This window comes from Marmota monax, unplaced genomic scaffold (assembly GCF_021218885.2).
Source record: "Marmota monax isolate L192 unplaced genomic scaffold, Marmota_monax_Labrador192_F-V1.1 WCK01_AAM20220418_F8-fsc00017, whole genome shotgun sequence".
NCBI lineage: Eukaryota > Metazoa > Chordata > Mammalia > Rodentia > Sciuridae > Marmota > Marmota monax.
In genome coordinates this window covers 25,160,182-25,186,371 of record NW_026695241.1, presented here as the reverse complement: position 1 = coordinate 25,186,371, position 26,190 = coordinate 25,160,182, and the positions used below count along the sequence as shown (strand labels likewise).

Genomic DNA, 26,190 nt, shown 5'->3' with positions numbered 1-26,190 from the left:
GATGCCTGTGAGTTCAGAAGTAAAACAGGAAGAGAGAGAGAGAGAGAGAGAGAGAGAGAGAGAGAGAGAGAGAGAGAGAGAGAGAATGCACCCCCTTGTGGGCAAGTTTGGAAACTCAGCAGTTTGTTGACCTGCTCTCTCCAGTCAGTACCGTAGCTCAGTCTCTGGTGTAAAGAAATCAAAAGAAGACAGAAGCAAGGTGCAGAGGCAAAATGGCTCCTGGTCCAAGATGATGGCTTTATTTATACCAATAGGTTACATTCAGTCACTGGCATCATTAGTACTATTGTTCATTGTGTCATTAGGCAGTTTACAGAGTTAGCAACATTATGCAGCTTATTCCTCAGTTACATACTAAGTTGCAATGTGCAATGGTAGGAGCTTTGTGTAGCTCTCAAGAAAGTCCATTTCTTTAAGTTACTGTTATATGAACAGGTTCAGGAGCAGCTGAGCTTGGTGAAACATTGTGGTTGCCTAGCAAGAGAGTTTCTTTATTCCCAGGAGCTGAGTGTTTTGAGATCAAGGTTGAGGCAGATAAGACTCTAGCACAGAGTCTCCTTATGGAAGGCATTACCACAGCAGTTAGGCACCTTTGTACAGAAACTTTCCCAGGCACCAACCATATCATAATCATGAAGTCATCAGAGACCGCTAATCTCAGACACTGCTCTTCCATTCTCTGCCATCATTCCCCCCAACCAGAGAAAACTCGCTGTCCTTTTTATTTCCAGTCAGAACTCTTACACTCTGGCTTGTTTTTGAAGACACTTATTAGCTGTCAGATGGTCCATCATAATTCTAAAGAACAGTTGGTATTTTTCATAAGCTTACTTTTACCCTGAACATCAGATTCCTTGGAAACTCCATGCCATGCCATTTCTAAGATGAATTTAATTTTACCTTCTCTTATTCAGTCATTGTGGCTACTATATGATCCACTGAAAAAAATCATCTGAGCAAGTTTTAACATATCATCAACGGAATGCCAACATGTTTAGTCATCATTAGACGACTGTGGATGGCAGGGGCTAGAACCGCACTCTTCCTACACCTGGAACAATGTCAGAACTTAGCAGGTAGTTAACTAATATTTTTAAATATGAAAATGAAATTTGTTCAGTTGAGGAAATGTCACTATTTGAATATCATATGGTTTCATATTTATGACATCAACTATAAGAGACACAATTTAATAAGTCTTTCAAAGAAAAATAAATTTTGTATTAGATATATACCAATTAAAATTGAAAATAGCTGGGGATGTAGCTCAGTGGTAGAGCACTTGCCTATTGTGTACCAGGTCCTGGGTTTGATCTCCAGCACCATGAAAAAAAAAAAATGAAAACTATGTAATTGTTAGTATTGAAGAAATGCAGTAATGAATAAAAGTTATTGAATCCCTAACAAATTATCTGGCACCAGTTTCTTCTGACAAATTTTAATGATGCCTAGATAATGTGATTGACCTACACACATCAGGCAAATTCTTTATTGTGTGTCTTCAAAACAGTTGTTGTTCTGATACTAAATTTCTATGGAAATTGTGCTCACCACATATGTCCATTTCCTAACATTATTACCCAATAGAGGTCAATAAAAAATATAATCATTTTAGAATAATATACTCACAAATATGGACATCCCTCAAGAAATCAAAAAAGGAGCTCAATCTCAGCTTCCAGGATTGGTAGACATGTCTTCCACTGTGGAGAATCATCTCAAAGCCAAGGCGACATGGTGATTAAATTTTTAAATATTTTTATTTGTTCTTTTTAGTTATACATGACAGTAGACTGTATTTTGACATATTATACACACATAGAGTATAACTTCCCATTCTTTTGGTTGTACATTTTTCTATCTGGACACGAATTATATTTTAGCAACATTTAATAATTCTACAACTCATACAGATTTTTTTTACCCAGGCCATTGGTTCTGTAGATGTACATTTTGATCAGGCCTCCAAGCCTGATTAAGTAATGGAATCAACAAGCCCTTTAACCTTACCTGCTTGCAGGGCAGTATGATAAAAATCCATGAGCAGGAGTCAGAATATCTGATTTTACAGCAGACTTCTCACTTACTAGATATATGACTTGGATACAGTGTAAGGCCTCTGAATCTGCTTTCCCACCTCCAAAATTAGAAACATAGAGTTAACCTAATTTTCTCATAGAGTTAACCTAATTTATGTTAATATAACATAGATATATAAAATACAACATATTCTTATCCAAATATTATCAAGTGAATAAGAACTCTTTACAAACCAAACACAATCACACCACCTTACAATTTTTCCCTTCAATTTTCTGAACCTAGAGAATAAATTTTGAATATAAATAGTAATATTTCAAAATGAAATACATAATAATACAGCAGAGCTCTCACTTAAGTGTAAGGAGTCAGGGACTGTTTCTCTGCTCACAATTTCATGGTGGCTCTATATGGGGTGACTTGAGAGGCACGACAGATGCCCCAGCCCAGTAACACAGTACTCAACACCCCACAGAACCAGACTTCCACCATTAAAGATGCTTTTCATCGGCTGGGCAGGTAGTTCAATAGTAAAGCACTTGCCTAGCATGTACAAGGCTCTGCATTCTGTGGTACTGGGGAGTAACACAAAAATAATAAAAACAAAAAGATACTTTTTTGTGCATATCAATCTCTAAAAAAATCTGTTTTCCAAATGTAAATTTTAAAAAGGGCAATAACATGAAAACCATTCATATTTGGCAGGTTTCCTCTTCACCATTTGCAAAAGGAAATGGAATATCAGCCTCTACATGTCTACATAAGAACAGTATTTTAACAATTAAGACATGTATTTAAGGACCTCAGTTTGAATTCTGTCTCCTTATGATATTGGATAGGAAAGTTAAACTTTAGTTTCCTCATCTGAAGATAGACATGATAACACTTACCTGACAATTTCTGAAAGATTTAAAACAGATGGTAGTGGCTACCATGAACTTAACTTAAACATAAGCTCCTTAGGAAAGGGATTTTCCTCTATTCTGTTCTCCACTGCATCTTCAGTTTGTAGAATGGGGTCTGTAAAGAAATGAGTACCTAATGAATTTTTATGGAATAAATGAATGAATAGTAATTTTTCTTCTAAAAGTGATAGTAGCATATTTCAGTTATTCATTCAATAAAGACTCATTTAGCAACTTTTTAAAGGCTTACTGTTTGTCAGGCATAGTAATATGTGCTGAGAATCAGGCAATTACATTCTAAGGAGAAGAAAGGACGAGTGTTTGAGCACAATGCTCTTAAGTGGCAAGTAATGAAGCTTTTGAAAGTTCCCATTTTATTATTTCTATTTTCTCAGTCAAATAGGAATTCAATGAACATGTGGAAGTGTATATGTGAGGATATTTACTGTAAGTTTGAGTTTCAGTGCACAAAGAGATTGATTCCTAAAGAAAGGGAAAAAAATATACCATTGAGAATCAAAAGAATGCTGGTACATTATATTTAGATAAAACAAAGTAGGCTTTCAGAAGATAATTACTAGAGGTAAAGAAGGTGTGATGGTTGGTTTTATGTGTCCACTTGGCTAGGCCACACTGCCCAAATATTTGTTCTACAACTCGTCTAGATGTCACTGAGATGACATTCTTAAGGGATATCAACATTTAAACTAATAAACTTGGAGTAAAGCAGATTACAATTTATGGTGTAGGTGTTCCCCATCTATCAGCTGAAGGTCTTAAGAGAAATTCTGTCTCCAGACAGTCTTCAAACCTAAACTGTAAAATCAACTGTTCTCTGGGTTTCCAGCCTAACTGCTTGCCTGAGGAAGTTATAATTGTCATTCCCTACAAGTGCATTAACTAATTCCTGAAAGTAAATTGATACATTAATAGAACTAGAAACACATCTCTATAGACAACATTGATAAATAGATTATGATCTTAAGTCTGCATACACAAAACTAATATATATTCATTGTTGCAGCTTTTATGTGCTTTTGTGAGCATTTGTTATATTTCGCAAGAAGATAATTATAAAAGGTTGATGGGTGATGATATTGTAGCCCAAAGATATGGCTGATTTGTCAGAGATTCAGCCATGGATTGAACATGTTCCCTAAAGTTCATGTGGTGGAAACTTAATCCTCAAAGCAACAGTGGTGAGAAGTAGGTCCACCTAAAGTAAGAGGCTATTAGGTCATTAGAACTCCTCATGAAAGGATTGATATCACTAAAATAAAAACCCCAAAACTCCAAGAATACAACACAGGAGAAAACCTAGGTGATCTTGCACATGCCCACACCTATTACACACAACACCAAAAGCAAAATCATGAAAGAAATCAGTGGAAAACTGAATGTCATTCAAAATTAAAACTTGTGCTATGTGAAAAACAATGCAGAGAAAATGAGAAGACAAGTTATAGACTAGGGGGTAAATATTGCAAAAGACACTTCTGATTAAGACCTATTATCCAAAATATACAATAAATTTTAAAATTCAGCAATAAAAAACAACCCATTACAATGGACCTTAACAAACACTCTACAAAAGAATGTATACGAATGGCAAATAAGATATAAAAAGATATTCCCTATCACATGCTATCAGGGAAAGGAAAATTAAAACAATAAAGTTCCATTGCTAGACCTATTACAGGGGCAAAATGCAGGGCAGGGCTGCACTAAATGCTGGTGAGGATGTGGAGTAACAAGAACTCTAATCCATACTAGCGTAATGAGGAAGGGTGCAGCCTCTTTGGGAGACAGTTTGGCAGCTTCTTAAATACTCTTTCCATTACAATCAAGCAATCACAGTCCTTCGAATTTATTTGAAGTAATTGAAAACATATGTCCACACCAATATCTGCATGGGAATGTTTACAACATCTTTATTAAATTGCCAAAATTTCAGAGCAACCAATATGCCACACTGGAGATGAATGGATAAACCGTGGTATATATCCAGAAAATGGAATATTATCCAGCACCAAAAGAAATGAGCTATCAAGTCATGAAAGACATGGAGAAAACTTAAATGCATATTACTAAGTGAAGGAAGTCAATCTAAGAAGATTACATACTTTATGATTCCAAATAAATGACGATCTGGAAAAGGCAAACCATGGAGACTGTAGAAAGAACAGTGGGTGCCAGAATTTGGGCTGGGAATGGAAGTGAATAGGTAGAGCACACAGGATGTTTATGGGAATACTTTCTAATACCCTGTACTATACTATAATGGTAGATATACGTCATTATACATTTGACCAAACCCATACAAAATAAAACACCTGAGATGATCCCTAACATAAACCATGGACTTTGGGTGACTGGGATGTGTGAATGTTCATCAGCTCCTCAGCTGTAACTAGTGTACACTCTGGGGAGGATGTTGATAATGGGGACGGAGGAAAGCTTAGGGGTGGGGAGAAATCTCCATAACCACCTCTCAATTTTGCAGGAACCTAAAAATACTCTTAAAAAAATTAAGTCTTATAAAATGAGCAAGACACCCCCACGTCCTTGGATACCAGCTCTGGATCCCCTTCTTCCTCCCAGGAGAAGTCTATCTCTGCTCTATCCTTTATATAAAACTTGCTTTCTATGCTTTTAAATAAAAATGGGGTGGGAGTTTGCAAATAGGTGACAGGTAGAACAAAGGGGCATGTGAAGGATAGAGACAATGACATTAAAATGAGGAGATGTAAAAAGGGAAATATAAAAAAAAATGTAAATGACTTAATTATGTTCCATGAAACTTCTTCTGATTCACAATTACATGAATTATGTATACACAGAAGGTAAGTCTAACTGATAAGCAGAAGGCAGTAGCTTGGTAATGGGGAACAGGTATTCTTCCCATACTGATGCTATAAGTTAGAGAAACTAGGAGACAATTTTTTTTAACTACAGAGTACTCTACATATGCCTGTTTTCTTGAATACTGTATTATTCCCCTATATTGAGTAACTGACTGTATACATTCTTCTTTTTAACATTTTTTTTAATTTTTGTTATAGATGGACACAATATCTTTCTTTCCTTCTTTCTTTCTTTCTTTCTTCCTTTATTTATTTATTTATTTTTATTCAGTGCTGAGGATCAAAACCAGGGTCTCACACCTGCAAGGCAAGTGCTCCACCACTGAGCTACAGCCCCAGCCCTCTTTTTCATATTTTTGTTTTTATTAATTTTGTTTCTCAGTTTGTGAAAGTTCTTTGCAATTTTCTGCTGGGTTTGGGAAGACAGCATTGTTTGCTCTGCAGGCTGTGGTGGACAGCATGTTGCACTGTTACTTGTACACTTTCTTACTAGGTCCTCTCTTTCCATCCTCTCCCTTTCACATATATTCATACACACACACACACACACACACACACACACACACACAGCACTTCCTTCACCAGCAATTGAGGGTAATTGGTGTTTCTGAGTGTTAAACCTTCCTACCATAGTACAAAGCCCATACGATGCTCCATGGTGGCTTCTCCTACAAAGCCCAGGTTTCACCTTTACCTGGTCTGTGATGCCAGCTTTTGTCCCTCCATACACTTCTCACCCTCTAAAATTTTGTTGATGTCACTGCCATCATCTCCTTTTCTCTGATTTTGGGGTTTATGTTCTTTTTAGTTTTAGTGTCTTTTTAGTGGGGTTCCATGAGGATGGAGGATAAATATGTCTGCTTAATCTTCCTCTGGCTCTGCAAACTACCTAAATCAAGGCCTTGTTAGAGAACCAGCTGTTCTATGTAACTGGCCAGAGCTACTCAGCACTTAGATGTGAATTGTTTTCTTCAATTACATATGTGTTCCTTCTTGTCTTTTGAAAATCAGTTGGTGTCCACCATCTGATTTACCAAAAAAGAAACCCTTCTGGTGAATGATGAAAGTCCTTTTCTTTTTCTGCATTTTTGCTGCCTGTGAGGTCTGTCCCTCTCCTCTGCTCTTCTCTCCTTTCTATTAACCCTTGTATATTTTGGGAGTGGGGCCTCTAGTTCTTCTATCACCTCTCCTTCCACACTCTGTTAGGGAGACCTTATGCAGATGCCATCTCCTCTGGCACATTTGTCTTCTAAAAATATAAGGAGCCACAGCAATGTCTACCAGGGTGATCTGGAAAAACATGTAAGGTCTGGGCTTTTTTGGCATGGATGAGCAGAGACCACTTTGTTGTTTGAGTGGTTTTACATTGAAATTACTTTCACCCTGCATGAGGAACTAATGCTGTCAGTCTCTGTCTTCATTTTGACTGATGAAGAGCTGAGTTTGGGGTGTCCACTTATTATTCTTCTGCTCTGCGAATTTGTTTGATTTTGCATCAACCAGAGAAACACTGTGGCACACCCATAAACTGTGCTGAAACTAGAATGGATCCCAGAGGCACATGCTCAGCAGCCAGGCCCAACTTTCCTAATAAGACTTCTATTCCACAAGAATTAATATCAAGAATTAATAAATGGATTGATTCAAACCAAAAAGCTTCTCAGCAAAAGAAAAAATCAGTGAGGTGAATAGAGAGCCTACTAATTAGGAACAAATGTTTTACCACATGCATGTCAAATCGAGCACTAATCTCTAGAATATATTAAGAACTCAAAATATCTTAACTCCAAAAAAACAAATAACCCAATCAATAATGGGCCAAGGAACTGAACAGATACTTCTCAGAAGAAGATATACAATCAATCAACAAATATATGAAAAAATGTTCATCATTGCTAGCAATTAGAGAAATGCAAATCAAAACTACTCTTAAGATTTCTTCTCACTCCAGTCAAAATGGCAGCTATTAAGAATACAAACACCTTAAAAGAGCGTACTACAGGGATACTGCTACATTGATGTTCATAGCAGCACAATTCACAATTGCTAGACTGTGGAACCAACCCAGATGCCCTTCAATAGATGAATGGATAAAAAAATGTGGCATTTATACACCATGGAGTATTACGCAGCACTAAAAAATGACAAAATCATAGAATTTGCAGGGAAATGGATGGCACTAGAGCAGATTATGCTTAGTGAAGCTAGCCAATCCCTAAAAAACAAATACCAAATGTCTTCTTTGATATAATGAGAGCAACTAAGAACAGAGCAGGGAGGAAGAGCAGGAAGAAAAGATTAACATTAAACAGATACATGAGGTGGGATGGAAAGGGAGAGAAAAGGGAAATTGCATGGTAATGGAGGGAGACCCTCATTGTTATACAAAATTACATATAAGAGGTTGTGAGGGGAATGGGAAAATAAACAAGGAGAGATATGAATTACAGTGGATGGGGTAGAGAGAGAAGATGGGAGGGGAGGGAGGGGGGATGGTAGAGGATAGGAAAGGTAGCAGAATACAACAGTTACTAATAGGGCATTATGTAAAAATGTGGATGTGTAACCGATGTGATTCTGCAATCTGTATTTGGGGTAAAATTGGGAGTTCATAACCAACTTGAATCTAATGTATGAAATATGATATGTCAAGAGCTTTATAATGTTTTGAACAACCAATAAAAAAAAGAATGTAAAATTCCTTACATGTAATAAAAAAAAAGAATACAAACAACAGTAAGTGTTGGCAAGGATGTGAGGGGAAAGGCACACTCATACATTGCTGGTGGGACTGCAAATTGGTGCAGCCAATATGGAAAGCAGTATGGAGAATCCTTGGAAAACTGGGAATGGAACCACCATTTGATACAGTTATCCCACTCCTTGGTCTATACCCAAAGGACTTTAAATCAGCATACTACAGAGACACAGCCACATCAATGTTAATAGCAGCACAATTCATAAGAGCTAAACTGTAGAACCAACCTAGATGCCCTTCAGTAGATGAATGGATAAAGAAAATGTGGTATATATACACAATGGAATATTATTCAACATTAAAAGAGAATAAAATCAGGTAAATATATGGAGCTGGAGAATATAATGCTAAGTGAAGTTCGCCAATCCCCCCCCAAAAAAAAACAAATGCTGAATGATTTCCCTGATTTAAGAGTGCTGATTCATAATATGTTGCAGGGAAGGGGAGATGGGAGGATTAAATGAACTCTAGTAGGGCAAAGGGGGAAAAGGGGAGGGAGGGGAAGGAAGGGTGTGGAGGGGTAGAAAAGACAGTGAAATGAGATAGACATCATTACCCTAAGTACATGTATGAAGACACGAATGTGTGACTATACTTTAGGTACAACCAGAGATATGAAAAATTGTGCTCTATATGTGTAATATGGATTGTATGCATTCTGTTGTCATATATAAGAGATTAAAATTTTGAAAATAAAGTATAATGATTAATAGTAAGTTTATATTTCAATTTCAAAATTTAGAAACTCTTATGTGTATAAACAATGTGATTTTTTTAAAATAGGCATTGCTTGTACTTTGCAAGGATGAGCAGAGACAACTTTGTTGTTTGAGTGGTTTTACTTTGAATCAGCAATAATGAATATATAAAAGAAATTCAATTGAAACTGTAATTACACAGACAAATATGTAACAATAAATTTAGAATAATTCAATTGAAGATTCAGATAAGAGACTTCAAAATAATTGAAGAACATAAAAGGTCCTTTATGAATTGAGAAAGTAGCTTTCTCCTGAATTAAAAAAAAAACTAATAAGTTGATATCGCATATGTTAATATATTTATTAAAGTTATTCCATGTTTTGGTTTTCAACAAGTTTTTGTTTTATTTGTTTTTTCACTTGTTTTAATGGAGAGTTATTGAACACAAAGAAAATGTGTATAATATCTATATTGAAATAATATCTATATTGAAAAATAAATGTCTAAGAATTTCTTAAAAGGCTACTACTAAGGAGTGATTTGCCCTAAAAGGCAGTAAAATTTACTATAAAACTACTTCCTGAGATTGTTATAGAATTAAACAAAAAGAGCAGTAGAATCAAATAAAGCACGTGGAAACAGATCTCCACGTGACCTTAGAAGAGCAGGTACTGTCATTCACTCTGTGGATAAGACGGGGATGGGCAGGGAACCCTTCAGTATGGAAACTGAGCACTTTACACTAGAAGGGTCAAGACAATGGAACAAACTCTGAGTGTGAAGGATGTCACATAGTAGGCACCTCTAGAGAGTAACTGTATCACTTAGAGCAAATGAAGTTGAATCAAACAAATATGTGAAATAGTATAAAACAAAATGATAGTTTTTAAAGGAAACTAAAGAGAAATTCTGATACCTTCCCAATTTAAAACAATGCCTAATACACAATAGTAATTCAATAAATAATTATTTGATAAGCTGAACCAAAAATTCATAGAAGTATTCATTGATTTTACAGTTATTTTTTCTGAACTACCTTAGCCAATTCTTTGAGCTAAATTTTATATCCAAATGACAAATGACAAATTTTTATTGTGCTTATTCTTCCTTTTTAATCTTCTGTCAACAAATGAATAGAAAAATTAAATGTGGTCTATATACATATACACAGTAGAGTCTTATTCAGCCATAAAGAAAAATGAAATTATGTCATTTGCAGGAAAAAATTGATGGAACTTGAGAACACTATAGTAAGTGAAATAAGCCAGACTCAAAGTCAAGATACAGATATTATACACATTTTCTTTGTGTTCAATAACTCTCCATTAAAACAACTTTACTACAAAGATTCAACAATATGGCTGGTTTTTTAGTGATAACTCTGATGTGATCTATGAACCTAGAGAGGGTTTCTTCAGAGTGTTTTCCCTCCAACCCCAGACAAGCTGTCACAGCCCTGGCCACTTCCTGTCTGGGGTGCCCACTCCCTGCCTTGGTCCCTACAGCAGGTGGCTATCTCAGGCAGACCCTGGGTTTTTGTGCACCGCCCTCCAACAGTCCTCCCACTGTGCCCTCTCTCAGTGCACAGAAATACACCGCTGAGTCCCCCAGCTGAGAGGCTGAGATGACAAGCTGGATGGATTTGCTTGCCTTCTGCAAATTCACTGAGTAGCGACCTTCAGTGGCATTTTGCTGGCTGTAAGAGTTCTGAAGGATGAGGAAGACCATCCCCCCACTGCTGGGCTGCTTGTACCAGAGGAGACCAAAACTTGTCTCACTGGTGTCATAGGAGCAGAGCAGGCTCACAGCCTCCTTCTCCTGCACCCACATGGCTGGCTGGGCCTGAGTCACCTTCTGGGCAAAACTGGATCCTGAAGGGAAAAGGACAGAAAGTTGAGGGATAAGTGGTTGGGACAAAAAAGTGTATTTTTACACCCTGCTAACCCTCCCTCCCACAGTCCCTTAAGGCTACCCTGTCCTCCAGTCCCTAGGTCACAAAGTAGACCCCTTCTCACAGGCATTGTCCTTACCCAGCCACATCAATGCCATAAGCAGCTTCAGCAGCCTGGGCAGCACCATGTTTGCCTTCTTCCTTCAGAAGAAATTCTTCTTTGACTCCAGGGCTCTGCACTGGGAGGGGAGCCTGACAGGGTGAGGGTGGTACTACTGAGCTCCAAGCTGCTGCTGCCCCTGAAGAGGAAACAGAGGCTTCCTGGTTCAGCAAGGAAGTCATGTCAAACTGCTGTGTGTGTGACTGGTAATCTCACCAACCCAGACTCCCTTCTTAATTTAACAACCATTGAATCTGCAGCCTAGGTGTCTGTCAACAAATGAATAGAAAAAGAAAATGTCGTCTATATACATATACACGGTGGAGTCTTATTCAGCCATAAAGAAAAATGAAATTATGTCATTTGCAGGAAAAAATTGATGAAACTTGAGGACACTATAGTAAGTGAAATAAGCCAGACTCAAAGTCAAGAGCCACATGTTTTCCCTCATATGCGGAAGCTGGAGAGGAAACAAGAAAAGACAGGTGAGGGGTAGGGACCTGTGAAAATCAAAGGGAGATCAGTCAAGGAAAGGGACCAGGGGGTGGGATGAGGGGAGGGAAGAGGGAAGAGCTAGGGAATGATATTGGTCAAATTATGTTATATTGTGCCCATCTCATCCCTACCTCGTGATACAGTAGCCAAAGCTTATCCCCTTCTCAAAATAATGTCACTCTTGTCTAGATTGGTTGAAGCATCTTCAGATCTTATACTGGAATTTCCATTAAATCTGATACTACATACAGTATAACTGTTCTGCTCTCTACAAACACCAATATTTTTCTACCAGGTGATCAAATAATTATTAGATATTACAATTTCTCCTCATAGCATTTCAATTCCATTACACTTCTCTCTCAAGGGAAGGTCACAACTGTACTTCTGCCAATCAAGAAGTATCCATTTCCACAATCTATATTTTGACACTCTCCTGCCAAATTTTGAACCGCGATCATTCAGGTAAGTTACACAATAAGCATTCAAGTATCAATAATAAAATCTAATACACCTTGAGCAGAAGCAAAATTAATTCTTGTCTGCAATTGTGACTTCCTCTTGGACATGTAAAAATATGAAAAAGTAATGATAGTTAATATGTTTTAATATAGTTCAAAACTTCCAAATACTATGAAGAAGATTGAGTTTTTTGATTATTATAAACTTTTCTTAACCTTATGTCTCTTATGTATAACAATTAAAGCTGAACACTAAATGCGTTTGTTATTTCATGTGTTCATGTAACTCAAAAGAAATTATTGTTGTGAAGACAGTGTCCCAAAGTATAAAAAAAACCTACAGAATCTGTGGATGGGGGTAGGAAGGGGGATGGTAAACACTTATGCAAATGATTATGCTAAATTAAACATGCCTTTCTGACTGAAGTCCTTATGCAAAAATCTCTTATACAACATAAAGAAAGATCCATGGAAAAGCTCTAAATTTTCATCTCAGATCCAGAAAATTTGGTTCCCATGTTTGTAAAGAAACACTAGAAAAGACTGATTAGTTTATCAATGAAGAGAAGATATTACCAAAGCCAGAAAGACCCTGGAAGAGCCAACTGATCGCCAGTGATTGCTTGCTTAAGCCCCCAGAGACAACACATCACAGTAGGGACATGTTGGGTGCAACATTAAATGAACATTTTTAGGAAAACATTCTCATGCCTTGCCTAGGACCAAAAAAAAAAAAAAAATCCATAAAAAACTGTAAAGATGGGACACTAACAAGAATAACAAGTGGGGGGGGGGGCAGGTCATGGGAATATGGAGGAACTTTGGGCAAAGGGAAGGGAGGGAAGGGACATGGGGTAGGAAAGATGGTGGAATGAGATGGACATCATTACCCTAGGTACATATGGGGCAACTCTACATCACATACTACCAGAAAAATGAAAACTGTGCTCCATTTGTATACAATGAACCAAAATGCATTCTGCTGTCATGTATAACTAATTAGAACAAACCAAAAAAATTTAAAAAAGAATAGAATCCTGTGGAAACATTTAAATATCTCTCAAAGGATATTATAAAATTGCATTCCCTGTATGGTTTATGAGTATAGAATTTTATTTTCTACATGAGTTGAGGCACTCTCCTGTTGGAAAGCCACAGAACTTGTGATATACAAAAATCAATTTGACTTTGTGTTCCCTGCCTGTGACACTTCAAGTCATATGAAGCATAGTTTTCTGGTACCGTTATGCAAGGCTTTGCCCTCACTCAGGAACTACACTTTTTTTTTTAAATAACCTCACTATCCTCTGAAAATTTGGAAACAACAAATGGATTATTAAAACTGGCATTAATATAGTATCAGGCATCTTTTAGTGCATTTTAATTATACAGATTAGTGTGTTTCATTGTGGCATATTCTTACAAGCAAAAAACATATGTTGATCATATCCACTCCCTATTATTCTCTCTTACCCTCTCCTCCTCAGATCCTCTTCCTCTTTTCTAATTCATCTCTTTTCTGTCTATATTCCACACATGAGAGAAAGTATGAAATACTTTTCTTTGAGTCTGGTGTATTCCATCTAACATGATGATCTCCAGTTCCATCCATTTTCCTGCAAATTATATAATTTCATTATTCCTTATAGCTGATGCTCTATTGTGTATGTATACCACATTTTCTTTATCCATCCATCCATTGACGGGCACCTAGGCTGATTCCATAACTTGGCTACTATAAATTATGGTGTAATAAAAATAGTTATGCAGGTATCTGTATGATATGATAACTTTAGTTCTTTCATTAAACACTCAGGAGTGGTATAGGTAGATCACATGGTAGTTCTATTTTTAGTTTCTTGAGGAACCTCCATAGTGATCTTCATAGCAGCTGTACTAATTTACATTCCCACCAATAGTGTGTCCCTTTTCTTCACATTCTCACCAACATTTACTGTTGTTGTTTTTTTATTTGGGGGATGGGTGGATGGTGCCAGGGATTGAACTCAGGGATGCTTAACCACTGAGCCACATTCCCAGCACTTTTTAAAATATTTTTTATGATTTTTTATTTTGAAACAGGGTCTCACTAAGTTGCTTAGAGCCTCTCTAATTTGCTAAGACTGACTTTGAACTTGCAGTCCTCCTACCTCTGCCTCCTGAGCCACTAGGATTTGTTTTTGTAATCTTGATGATTGCCATCCTTACTAGAGTAAGATGGAATGTCAGTGTAATTTTGAATTGAATTTCCCTGGTAGCTAAAGGTGTTTATATTTTTTATGTAATTTCTGGTCATTCCTACTTCTTTTGAAAAGTGTCTGTCCATTCATTTGCCCATTTATTGCTGTATGAGATACCCCTGAAGTCCTGTGGTCTATGAACTGTGGTTACCCTTGGCTCCCCTGGGCCTGCAGTCTTCCCCCACACAAAGTCATATGTTGTCTTGCTGTGAACTGGCCATGTCTAGACACTTGTGACTCCCAAACCATCCATACTCCATACTTTCTTAGAAAACACGATAAACCCTTTTATCAACATGCCAACAGTTTGCCTTTCCTGGCCTCTCATTTAATCAGTCATGACTTGGTAATCTGAAATCAATGCCAGAAACATTCTGACTCTGAATCTTTGGAAATGACCTCATTAGGAAATATTTACTACCAGTTCACTGGATAAAGTATAAGGAATTGACCCTCAGTTGCATTTAGCAACTAGTATGACATTATCCATACTTAAATGACAAGAAATAAAATATAACTCACTTTAAAGATTTTAACTAAGCTTCTTCTGAGGGTCTCCATAAGCAGACAGTCCACAGAAGATAAACACTGACCCAGGATTCTTGAAACACACATGCCCTTGCATAACATAAAGCACCAAAGACTATCAGAACGGAAATCTCTGTAGCAAGTTATCAACAAATACACCATTATTCCAAATTCTTTCCGTAATTCACTAGTAAGAGTTCAATAAGGTAATTAATAGATATATATAAAAAATTTTTCACATACACAAGAAAGAATTATAAGATAGCAATAAAAACTAAATGTCTAGGAATAAATTTAATCATCACAAAACAATAGAACTTTATCAAGAAAGAAAGACATAAATAAGTAGAAAGAAATAATATGTTTCTTTAAGTTAATTTTGCTGTGTGTATTCAAGATTTACAATAATATATTATAGGATACACATAGGTAGTGAAGTGGTTATATGCTGAAACAAATTAACATATCTATCACATAATTTTTTGTACAATTGACAGTAGCTAAAAATCTATTTAATACAGTATACCTTTATTAACTATAGTCCTTACATTTTACATTACATCTCCAAATTTTGACTAAATATTAGCAATACTTATCAGGGTACAAATAATCAATTTCATATATTATATTTCATATATTTTCTATGCTTAACATGTAGTGTTTACTAATCAGAAAAATAACAAATATAATTTTCTAAAGAGTAGCCCATATCTGACAAGGATTGTGAAACTGATACTAAAGGGATATTATAGGAGAGGAATCAAATAGCAAATGTTAATTCATCTTTAAAACTTGGCTTGCGAAACAAAGCATCCTTAGTTCCCTGGAAGAATCCATTACGTGCAGCTTTAGGATTGATGAAGATGTGAGGGTGCCTGGGCATGAAGAGCCCAGAGTAGGCATGAAGTTCTGTGCCACACCTTTCCCTCTTCATCTCACATCACTTCACCTAGATGTTCATTTTCACTATGTATGTATATATCAAAACATCACATTATATACTCTAAATATGTACAATAAACATAGAAAACATAAGAATCTGTCAAACAACAATCACCTAATAAAATGTTCTGACCCTCTCTGGGTCATCTTGAACCCACTGTATGTATTATATACTTTGTATGCCTATATGCTAGTTTCCACTTACAAAAAAAAACAATATGGAAAATGCAATACTGGAAGGTCTTTGCAAAAAACGGAAGCAGGTGGGGCTCAGCCCAGTGTCAGGTTTGAGTACAGGCTGCAGGTGTCTGGGAAGCATCGTGCACTGGCTCCAGAGAAGTAGACAGCTGAGTCTCCAGGCTCGGTAGCTGTGATGTTCAGGGAGAAATGTTTGGCTTTCTTATCCAACACAACAATGAATCTTTGCATTTGATTTATCTCCTTATTTGAACGGATGTCTATAATATGCTGGGGACCTTTTCCAACTTCTTGCTTATACCAAGGGAAGTAGGATGAAGCAGTGTCTGAATAAGTACAGTTGATAACAGCGCTGTCTCCCTCCTGGACCCTCAGAGTAGAAGGGTGCTGATCCACCTTCTCTCCTTGGATGACCCCTGAAAAAGAAAAAGAAAAACAAGAGGGTTGTCAGGTCATTAATCTCTAGAATTTTCTTTTTCTACAGGATATGGAGGAGCTCTGAATAAAGCCAGTCTTCTCCCTGGACATCAAAAGAACATCCAGTAGTATCTCTATTATCCCCAGTCCTCAACTCACAGCTCAGATGCAGCCACAAGAATACGAATAAAGCATAAATCAATGTCTCCATTGTTCTTCCCTTTGGACCATAGACTTGATATCTCTAGCCAGGAGAGCTATTTCTGTATCAGGTTGTCACTTTCTTTCTCTAACAATTATAGTGGCTTCTCATATTGTCTACACAACCAATAAGAAAAAGGCTCTGCTTCTACTATAAACCTCTCTGTTCAAAACCCACTGCAATGCTGCACCAGCTGGGGAAGACTGCCACCTTGTGGTCACATCCCTAACTACTGAACTTTTACGTTAAATGGTCTGTTCCCCCATGGATGATTCAGACACAAAAAAGCAGCAATTGGTATAATAAAGTAAGACTCAGATCAGAAATTAAATGCAAAGTAAGTATGTAAATATCAATGTAGTAAGTATGTAGACATTTGTGCACACTGCTGAGTCATTATTAATAAATTGTAAAGAGGTAAATGCTATTGGCATTTATGCAATGATGGGCTCAGTTTATACGTTTGATATCAAGGAAGCACCATGATTCATGTTCACAAGGAAAAATATAATACATTCCTTTTCAACCAAATCTATCTTTGAGATTTTTCTGTTACAAAGACAAATGTTTTCTTAAATAAATTTGTAAACAAAAGATCAGAGCAAAAAAGAAGATCACTAGATATTTTGCATATTGAAATATGCAATTCATATTGAAATGCATATTATCTCAGAAGCACTACTCCAAGCCTGGTCTTGCCCATGACTTGCCACTCACAAACCTCAGCAAAGTGTCCTTCCTCAGCAAAGATAATAAAAACTAAAGATCAATTTTCAATGGTGCTGGGCCTGGTGGCCCAAGTCTGTAATCCCAGTGGCTTGGGAGGCTGAGTCAGGAAGATCATAAGTTTAAAGCCAGCCTCAGCAAAAGTGAGGCACTAAGCAACTCAGTAAGACCCTGGCTCTAAATAAAATATTAAAAGGGACTGGGGATGAGGCTCAGTGGCCAAGTGCCCCTGAGTTCAATCCCAGTACCTCCCCACCCATGGGGGAAAAAAAATCTCAGTGATTAAGGGAGCAGGGAGATAAATTCTCAAGTTATTTATGTTTTTTTTAAGAGAGAGGAGAGGGAGAGAGAGAGAGAGAGAGAGAGAGAGAGAGAGAATTTATTTTTAATATTTATTTTTTAGTTCTTGGCGGACACAACATCTTTGTATGTGGTGCTGAGGATCGAACCCGGGCTGCACGCATGCCAGGCGAGCGCGCTACCGCTTGAGCCATATCCCCAGCCCCCAAGTTACTTATTTTTTAACCTTAAAAAATAGTTTGACCAGTACATTGGGTTAATTTACAATGAGAAATCTGAAATGACTTAAAAAATCTTTCTATTGCTGTGTGACTTGTGTTCTGCAAAGTCCTGAAAGAAAAAGTGGAGATTCTCAAAAAACATCAGGTTACAGATTCAAAATATATAACCACAAGTTTATTTTTGATGTGCCTTCATTTTCTGCTCTCAAAACATACGATATGTCCTTAACTTCAACAATTGACATATTTTCCCTAGAATTTCCTCCAGATCATAAGCCAACCCTCCTGGCATAGATTTCTGCTATCTTGACCATTGATTTTTCTCCCACTTTCCACTACAAAGTTCTTTCCCCAAAACTTTGTTAAAATCCTTTAGTCCTGTAAATGTTAAGGATTATCTCCTTCTTCCAAAGACCTTTTCTCATAAGCTTTAATTTCCTGATATTTTCTGATTGTTTCTATAGGACAAAATCTAGGGAAGCCGAACTCCTGCTTGTGTCTGCTACAGGAGAGTACAAATGGGAAACAGACCTCAAGAACGAACCATGAGCAATAGTTTCTGGCAAAACAAGATGACCTCATTTCAGAAGTTAAGGCCTCTTTCCTGTATTTGTACTCATTACCCCCTCTGGAGTTATAGAGAGTAAATCTAATCACTTGGTCACCTCTAATACCCTTAAAGATTAAGGACAGCTGTGATGAAAACCCTCAACTCAGTATAAAAATATATGTGTATACATAAAATAGGTTATGTATATATTATATATATTGTTTATATAAAATATTATGCAAATATTTTATATAATATTTTGTATATTTATGTTATGTAAATATTTTATATAGGACTTATATAATGTTTTATATAAAATATTATATGTAATATATATTATTTCTTTGCATATAAAATATAATATATGTATATATATTATATATATTATGTGTTTGTATATTTTATATATTTTTTTTTCTCCATTCTAAGGTTCTTCTATTTTCTCATTCATTCCCCATATGATCGAATTCTCAACTCCTTCCTTGAGTGAATTTCCTCTTTCTTGGGTACAGAGACTTTTTTTTTTGTATTTTTTTTTTACTTTGAGACATACTCTCACTAAATTACCCAGAGTTCAATGAATTATTTAGAGTCTCGCTAAACTGTTGAGACTGGCATTCAACTTGTGACCCTCCTGCCTCCTCCTCAGGCATGTGCCAACATGCATATTTTCTAGATACAGATACTTTGGGTCAATGTTGGCCCTTTTCAGTTATGGCACCAAGAAATGGATTCTTCAAGCATTTTCACAAACTGTCAGTTGCAGGAGAACAGGGTTCCCCTTAGTTTCTAAATTTCACTGAACATTTTTGCTGACAGTGTTTCAATGATGCTCGTTACTTTGGTGACCTTCCTTCAGGGGCTGTCCACCTGGGATTACTCATCTTAGGGAAGGCCTTAGACTCGTCTGGGTGTTGAGGATGGCCCACCACTTGCTCATTACAACAGCCACCAGTGTGTGGTGGACTGAGGTGATGGTAGAAAAACGGGCTTAACCTGAGTCTCAGTTCCTCCCTGAAGTGTCAAACACTTTTACAATTTGGACTTGTCTATTCTGCAAGTCAAACTGTTTGAACCAAGGCTTTTCCAGACCCACACTGCAGAACTCATGGGGACTGGGAACCATCGGGGAGCTTCTCTTTGCTTAGCAATCTGGTTCTACAGAAATGGGGCAGGACATGACATGCTAAGGAGAAATGGATATACCGTTTCCTTCTAATTCCACCCATTTTCTAGCTATTTTATACTGGCACCTTGGGTATAGTTTCTGCCTTCATAAAATAAGTTCACTGAAGGATTGATTCCTAAGGATTCTTCTGGCTCTGAAATTCTTTTGCACTATTTAACAGAGAAGCAGTTCATTGAGGACTGGGTGTGTGAGGTGTGGGGTGGTGCCGCAGTCTGGCTGGGCACAAAATCACCACCACACAGCTTGTAGATTCAAACAGCAACTCTTTATTCCCGAACTCACACCAGCCGTCTACAATCACATTCTGGGGAAATCCACGTTCTCTGCCCAAATACACCCCCACTGGGCTTCTGTCTCCCAAAAAATACTGTCTGAATCCCGTGAGAACTCAAGGGGAACTCAGGCAGCAGGATACGCCCTATTCCCAGCAGGAATAACCTTAAACTTGGAACCACCCTAAACCCGGATTGTCCTAAACTGGGAACGCCCTAAACCCGGATTATCCTAAACCGGGAACACCCTAAACCCGGATCCGCCCTGGTCCTTGAGCAAGGTCACCTACATGCAATGTCACTGCAAAATGTCCTATTTCCACGAGTCCTTCCACTAAGCAACATGGGGTACGCTGGCAAGGAAATTGTCATACCTACTTGACTAATGGCTCCCAGCAGGGTGGTATGAGACTGTGAGTGGAGTGTCCTGCACCATTTTCATGTTCACATGCAACCTACTGTGTCTGAGGTTCCCTTAAACAGTCCTTGGGCCTCTTCAGAAGCAGAAATAAACAGGATCCTCAGGATGAGTTCCTCTCTGGGTTTCCATCACTCCTGTAACATCAATAATGGATGACAGCCAGGCACAGTGGCACATTCTGTAATTCCAGTGGCTCAGGAGGCTGAGGCAGTAGGATTGCGAGTTCAAAGCCAGCCTCAGCAACAGCGAGGTACTAAGCAACTCTCTCTAAATAAAATACAAAATAGTCTGGGGATGTGGCTCAGTGGTCAAGTGCCCCTGAGTTCAACCTCCAGTACCCAAAAATAAAAATAAAAATAATGGATAACAGGTCAAGGAAAGACTACATCCAGAGTAGAATGGAATAAGAGGCAACTTTAATTAAAGTAAAGAATTATTATAGATAGTGATGTGAGGGTGACTCCATGACTGAGCCATGGATGATCAGAATGCTCCTTTCTAAAGATCTCTTGTATTTCTATCTGTAACATATCATTCTTGTAGGAAGGACACACAAACAAACCTGAACAATTTGAAGGACCTGGAAAAGATAGATGAGTTAGTCATATGTAAAGAAAAAAACACTTCCTCAAACATCCCAATCTCTTTTTGACTTCAAGTGCCCTCCTTCCAAGAATAGCTTGAGGGACCAAGATTCCCAATCAAGGCTCATTACAAAATTTGTGGGACCCAATGCAAAAGGAAAAATTGGAGTCCCTCATTCAAAGAGCATGGAGAATTGCCAGTGAAGAATATAATAAAGTCTGCTTTACAAAGTATTGTATTAATTATAAACACAACAGGGTTTGTAATGATACAGAAGTAGCAACACCAACTTACAAAGTACCAAAAAAATTTAGTGTCATGAGCTTATATAAACAATAACTGATATTATTTTTAAAATATTATATCTTGATTATGAGGTATTTCTGGCTTGTTCTGCAATTTGACTTGTACAGCAGCATTTTAATGTTTCCTCTGGCACTTTCTGAAATTTGTAGAGGTCTGATAAACTGAAAGTAACTTGAAGATTTTTGTATAATTAAGAATGCTCAACACCCATAAAATCAAACACATTCCTATATATCAGTGATAAATCCACTGAAAGAGAAATTAGGAAAACTACCCTATTGCAATAGCCACAAAAAAATAAAATATTTGGGAATCAACCTAACAAAGGAGGTGAGAGACCTCTACACTGAAAACTACAGAACACTAAATAAAGAAATTGAAGAAAACCTCAGAAGATGGAAAGTCTCCTGCTCCTGCATAGGGAGAATTAATATTGTCAAAATGGCCATATTACCAAAAGCATTATACAGATTTAATGCAATTCCTATTAAAATCTCAAGGACATTCTTCATAGAAACAGAAAGGGCAATCATAAAATTTACTTGGAAAAAATAAGAGACCCAGAATAGCCAAAGCAATCCTTAGCAAGAAAAGTGAAGCAGGAGGCATCACAATACCAGAACTATATTACAGAGTGGTAGTAACAAAAGTGGCATGATATTGGCACCAAAATAGACTTGTAGACCAATGGTACAGAATAGAGGACACAGATACAAATCCACATAAATACGGTTATGTCATACTAGACAAAGGTGTCAAAAACAGTCACTGGAGAAAAGATAGCCTATTCTACAAATGGTGCTGGCAAAACTGGAAATCCATATGTAGCAAAATAAAATTAAACCTCTATCTCCCACCCTGCACAAAAATCAACTCAAAGTGGATCAAAGGTTTAGGCACTAGAACAGAGACCCTGCGCCTAATAGAAGAAAAAGTAGGCCTAATTCTTCACCATGTCAGCCTAGGATCTGACTTCCTTAACAAGACTCCTAAAGCACAAGAAGTAAAATCAAGAATCAATAAATGGGATGAACTCAAATTAAAAAGTTTCTTCTCAGCAAAGGAAACAATCAATAATGTGAGGAGAGAGCCTACAGATTGGGAGAAAATCTTTACCACATGCACCTCCAATAAAGCATTAATCTCTGGGATATATAAAGAAAAAAAACTTAACACCAAAAAAACAAATAATCCAATCAATAGATGGACTAAGGAACTGAACAGACACTTCACAGAAGTGTCTATCAATTGGAGAAATGCAAATCAAAACTACACTAAGATTTCATCTGACTCCTGTCAGAATGGCAATCATCAAGAATACAGGCAACAATAAATGTTGGCGAGGATGTAGGGGAAAAGGTAGACTCATATGTTGCTGGTGGGACTCCAAATTGGTGCAGCCAATATGGAAAGCAGGATGGAGATTACTCAGAAAACTTGAAATGGAAACACCATTTGACCCAGCTATTCCACTCCTTGGTTTATACCCAAAGTACTTAAAATCAACATACTACAGTAATGCAAGCATGTCCTTATTTATAGTAGCTCAATTCACAATAGCTAAACTATGGAACCAATCTAGGTGTCCTTCAACAGATAAATGGATAAAGAAAATCTGATACATGTACACAATGGAATATTACTTGGCTTTAAAGAAGAATGAAATAATGGCATTTACCAGTAAATGGATGGAGTTGGAGAATATCATGCTAAGCAAAATGAACCAATCCAAAAAAACCAAAGGCTAAATGTTTTCTCTAAAATGCAGATGTTAATTCACAATAAGGCAGGGGTCACTAGAAATGAATAGCATTACCTTAGATTAAGTAGAGGGAAGTGAAGGGAGGGGAGGGAAAGATATATGAGATAGGAAGGATAGTAGAACGAAACAGAAATTATCACTGTATTAATATATGTGACTGCATGACCAATGTGATTCTATAACATGTACACTCAGAAAAATCAAAAATTATATCCTATCTATGTATGATATATCAAAGTGCATAAATGCATAAATGCCATCTATAATTAAAACAAATTTTTTTAAAAAATTTTAAAAAGAATGCTTATCTACGCATCCCATCACGGTATCTTAAATTCCAGTGAAATTAATATTAAAGTTATCTTCTGTGTTAATAATTGGTTTATTCAAAATTTCACATGAAAGTAGTATTTTTTATCAAGTAGCTATCATTACATTTAATTTCTGTTTCTAAGCCCATGGATATTCATTGTGAAATGCAGCCTCAATTTTCAAAATTAGAGTTTCTAAACTTTTCCAAGGATTCTAACAACTCTCCTAAATGTTTTATTGCAATGTTCATTTTTATGTTTTCATTTTGTACAAATTTACTAAAAACATATATTTCCACACACTTTGAGGACCTGAAGAGCACCGGAAAGCCTGTAGTGGGCCCCTGCACTTGGAATGGGTGGAACAACTATGCCCTTGAACATGAACTTCCATGTGCTCCTGTCCTAGAGCCCCATGAAACTCCTCTGCTCATGCACATGCTCCGTCCTCTTAACAGACTTCAGTTACAAAACATTCCTTCAAAGACAAAATTGTTAAGAACTGCAGGACAGCAATAACAGAACATTAAATCAAGCATCTGCCCCTTTCTGAGTGGCAGGCCCTGTGAAACCTTACAGGTCACAAGCCCAGAAAGCTGATCCTACTTCCAGCAACACCAGAATTGCTCATGTCTTCTCCTTAATCTCAGGGTCCCACTGATTCCTAGTTGATCCCTTCCATTAAGACAGTGAGGTGGAAATTAGATTCACATTGTAATTGATACTCATGCAGGTTTAAATTTTGCAGTTGGCTGGGAGAAGTCTTGGCATGTGATTACAGCAAATAAAAGTTGCTTTGGGAGTAGTGCTGGAATATTTTTTCTCCCTTTCCCAGACCCTAAATGATTTCAGAAAATCATGAGTAATAGATTCATTCAAAAATGCAAGGAAGAGGGATGGGGTTGTGACTCAGAGGTAGAGCGCTTGCCTAGCACATGCGAGGCCCTGGGTTCAATCCTCAGCACCATATAAAAATGAATTAATAAATTAAATAAAGGTATTTTTTAAATGCAAAGAAGAGCAGTGGATTTTCATATAACAAAAGGAAAAATTTCAGGAGTTTTCCCTTAAAAGATGCTATTTAGAAATAATTAAAAAGATATTTTCATCAGTGATGTATGTGAACACATTGTAAAATTTTGTCAAAATCTACGTTTTTGTGTCTTATTCACTGGCTAGCTCAGAGTACGAGCTCTGTAGTCAGATTTCTGAGTGGGAATCCCACACCAACTTTGCAAATTAGTAACCATGAAATTCAGGTAAATCACTTCTGCTCTAACCTGGTTCATCTGCAAAGTAAACAAGTATTGTCAGTACTAGGGTCATATATGGAACAACCTAGATAGGGTACCTAACACTCCAAGACAGGAAGGAGTTTTAAATTATATTTGTTATGGGTTCCAGGAGTGAAAATCTGAATACCAACATTGAGTACAAATATATGTTCATAGAGACATAGAGAGAGAAAAAGTATACATTTTGTCCTGGAAATTGAACAATCTGCTATTCGCTGGAACACACTGAGACATCTCTTTTCAATTTTGTTAACACTCAAGTCTTTTTCATCACAGTAATTTAGATGTCATTTATAAGCTCTGCTTGAGGATCTGTTAACAGTATTAGGGTCCTGATATCCTCATCAATTGCTGCAATGGTTCCTTGTTAGAAATTTTTCCTGCAAAGGGTTTCTGTGAGGAAAAGGGTCCAACCCAAGCAGGATGACAGTGCTGAGAATGTGAATGTTAGCAGAGGTGACAGTGCTACAGTGTGAATCAGGACACCCATAACTGTTCAGATACTGCCATGCAAGTCCTCCCTGAGGCACAGGCTGTGGTTGCAGGTGCAGCTGCAGTTTGCAGACAGGCTGCAGGTCACCTGGGAGCACTGTGCCTCTGCTGCACAGAGGTAGGTGCCTGAGTCTTCCAGCTGGGAGGTGGAGATGTGCAGGGTGCTGTAGCGCTCCTTAGCATCTGCTGTTGCCTTTAACCTTCCCTCCTGCTTTGTCCCTGAAGCCAGGTAAAACAGATTGATGAGGCCACCCCCAGGGTTCTCTCGGAACCACTGCACACTGGTCATGGTGGTGGAAAAATTGCACCTCAGAGTAGGGCTGGTTCCCTCCTGGAGCCTCAGGGCTGAAGGACTCTGCTCCACCTGCTGCCCTCTCACCCCTGCTTGGAAAGAGAAAAGCAAACTCAGCTGGTGTCACTGGGGAATCCATGACCAGTTCACAAACCTGTAGAATATCCCAGGAAACACCCTGAGGATGGAGCACAGGGAGGGGACTTGGTGCCAGCTCTCCCTGCCCTCCCTCACACTGTCAGCCCTGGGACACCCCCCAGCCCCATCTGGGAGGAATCTGACTCACAGCAAAGCTGCACCCACAGAAGCCCCAGCAGAGCCCCCAGTCCCCTCTGCATGGCTGCTGGCCTGGCTGCTGGCTCTTCTCCCTGCTCTGCAGGTGTCAGGTCTTGGGCCAGACAAGCTTGTTCTTCCAGGCAACAGGTTCCACCTGACTCCCTGAGCACCAGTCACATCTGAGCTCTGTCCTGCCTCTAAAAGGGAGTTCCACCCCCAGTGGCCCAGGGAGACAGCAGTGGTGGCTTCAGAATTGTGTGAGGATGGTGCAGTGGGTAGAGGGTGATGTTTCCAATGAATGAAGATAAAAGTGGGGTATTTTTCTTATAGAGGTTGATGTAAGAGAAGTTTATGGAAAAGTATGTGAGGAAGGAGGATGATACCTCAGA

General features: G+C 37.8%; 2 gene segments (V, D, J or C); both read right to left on the bottom strand.

Moving 5' to 3' along the window:
• Positions 1-10,494: 10,494 nt before the first annotated feature.
• LOC124090454 (T cell receptor alpha variable 14/delta variable 4-like) lies at positions 10,495-11,452 on the bottom strand. The segment is given in 2 exon segments: positions 10,495-11,140; positions 11,300-11,452. Coding segments are annotated over 2 exon segments (408 nt in total).
• Positions 11,453-15,473: 4,021 nt separating this feature from the next.
• Positions 15,474-16,871, bottom strand: LOC124090409 (T cell receptor alpha variable 13-1-like). The segment is given in 2 exon segments: positions 15,474-16,600; positions 16,761-16,871. Coding segments are annotated over 2 exon segments (396 nt in total).
• Positions 16,872-26,190: the final 9,319 nt, after the last annotated feature.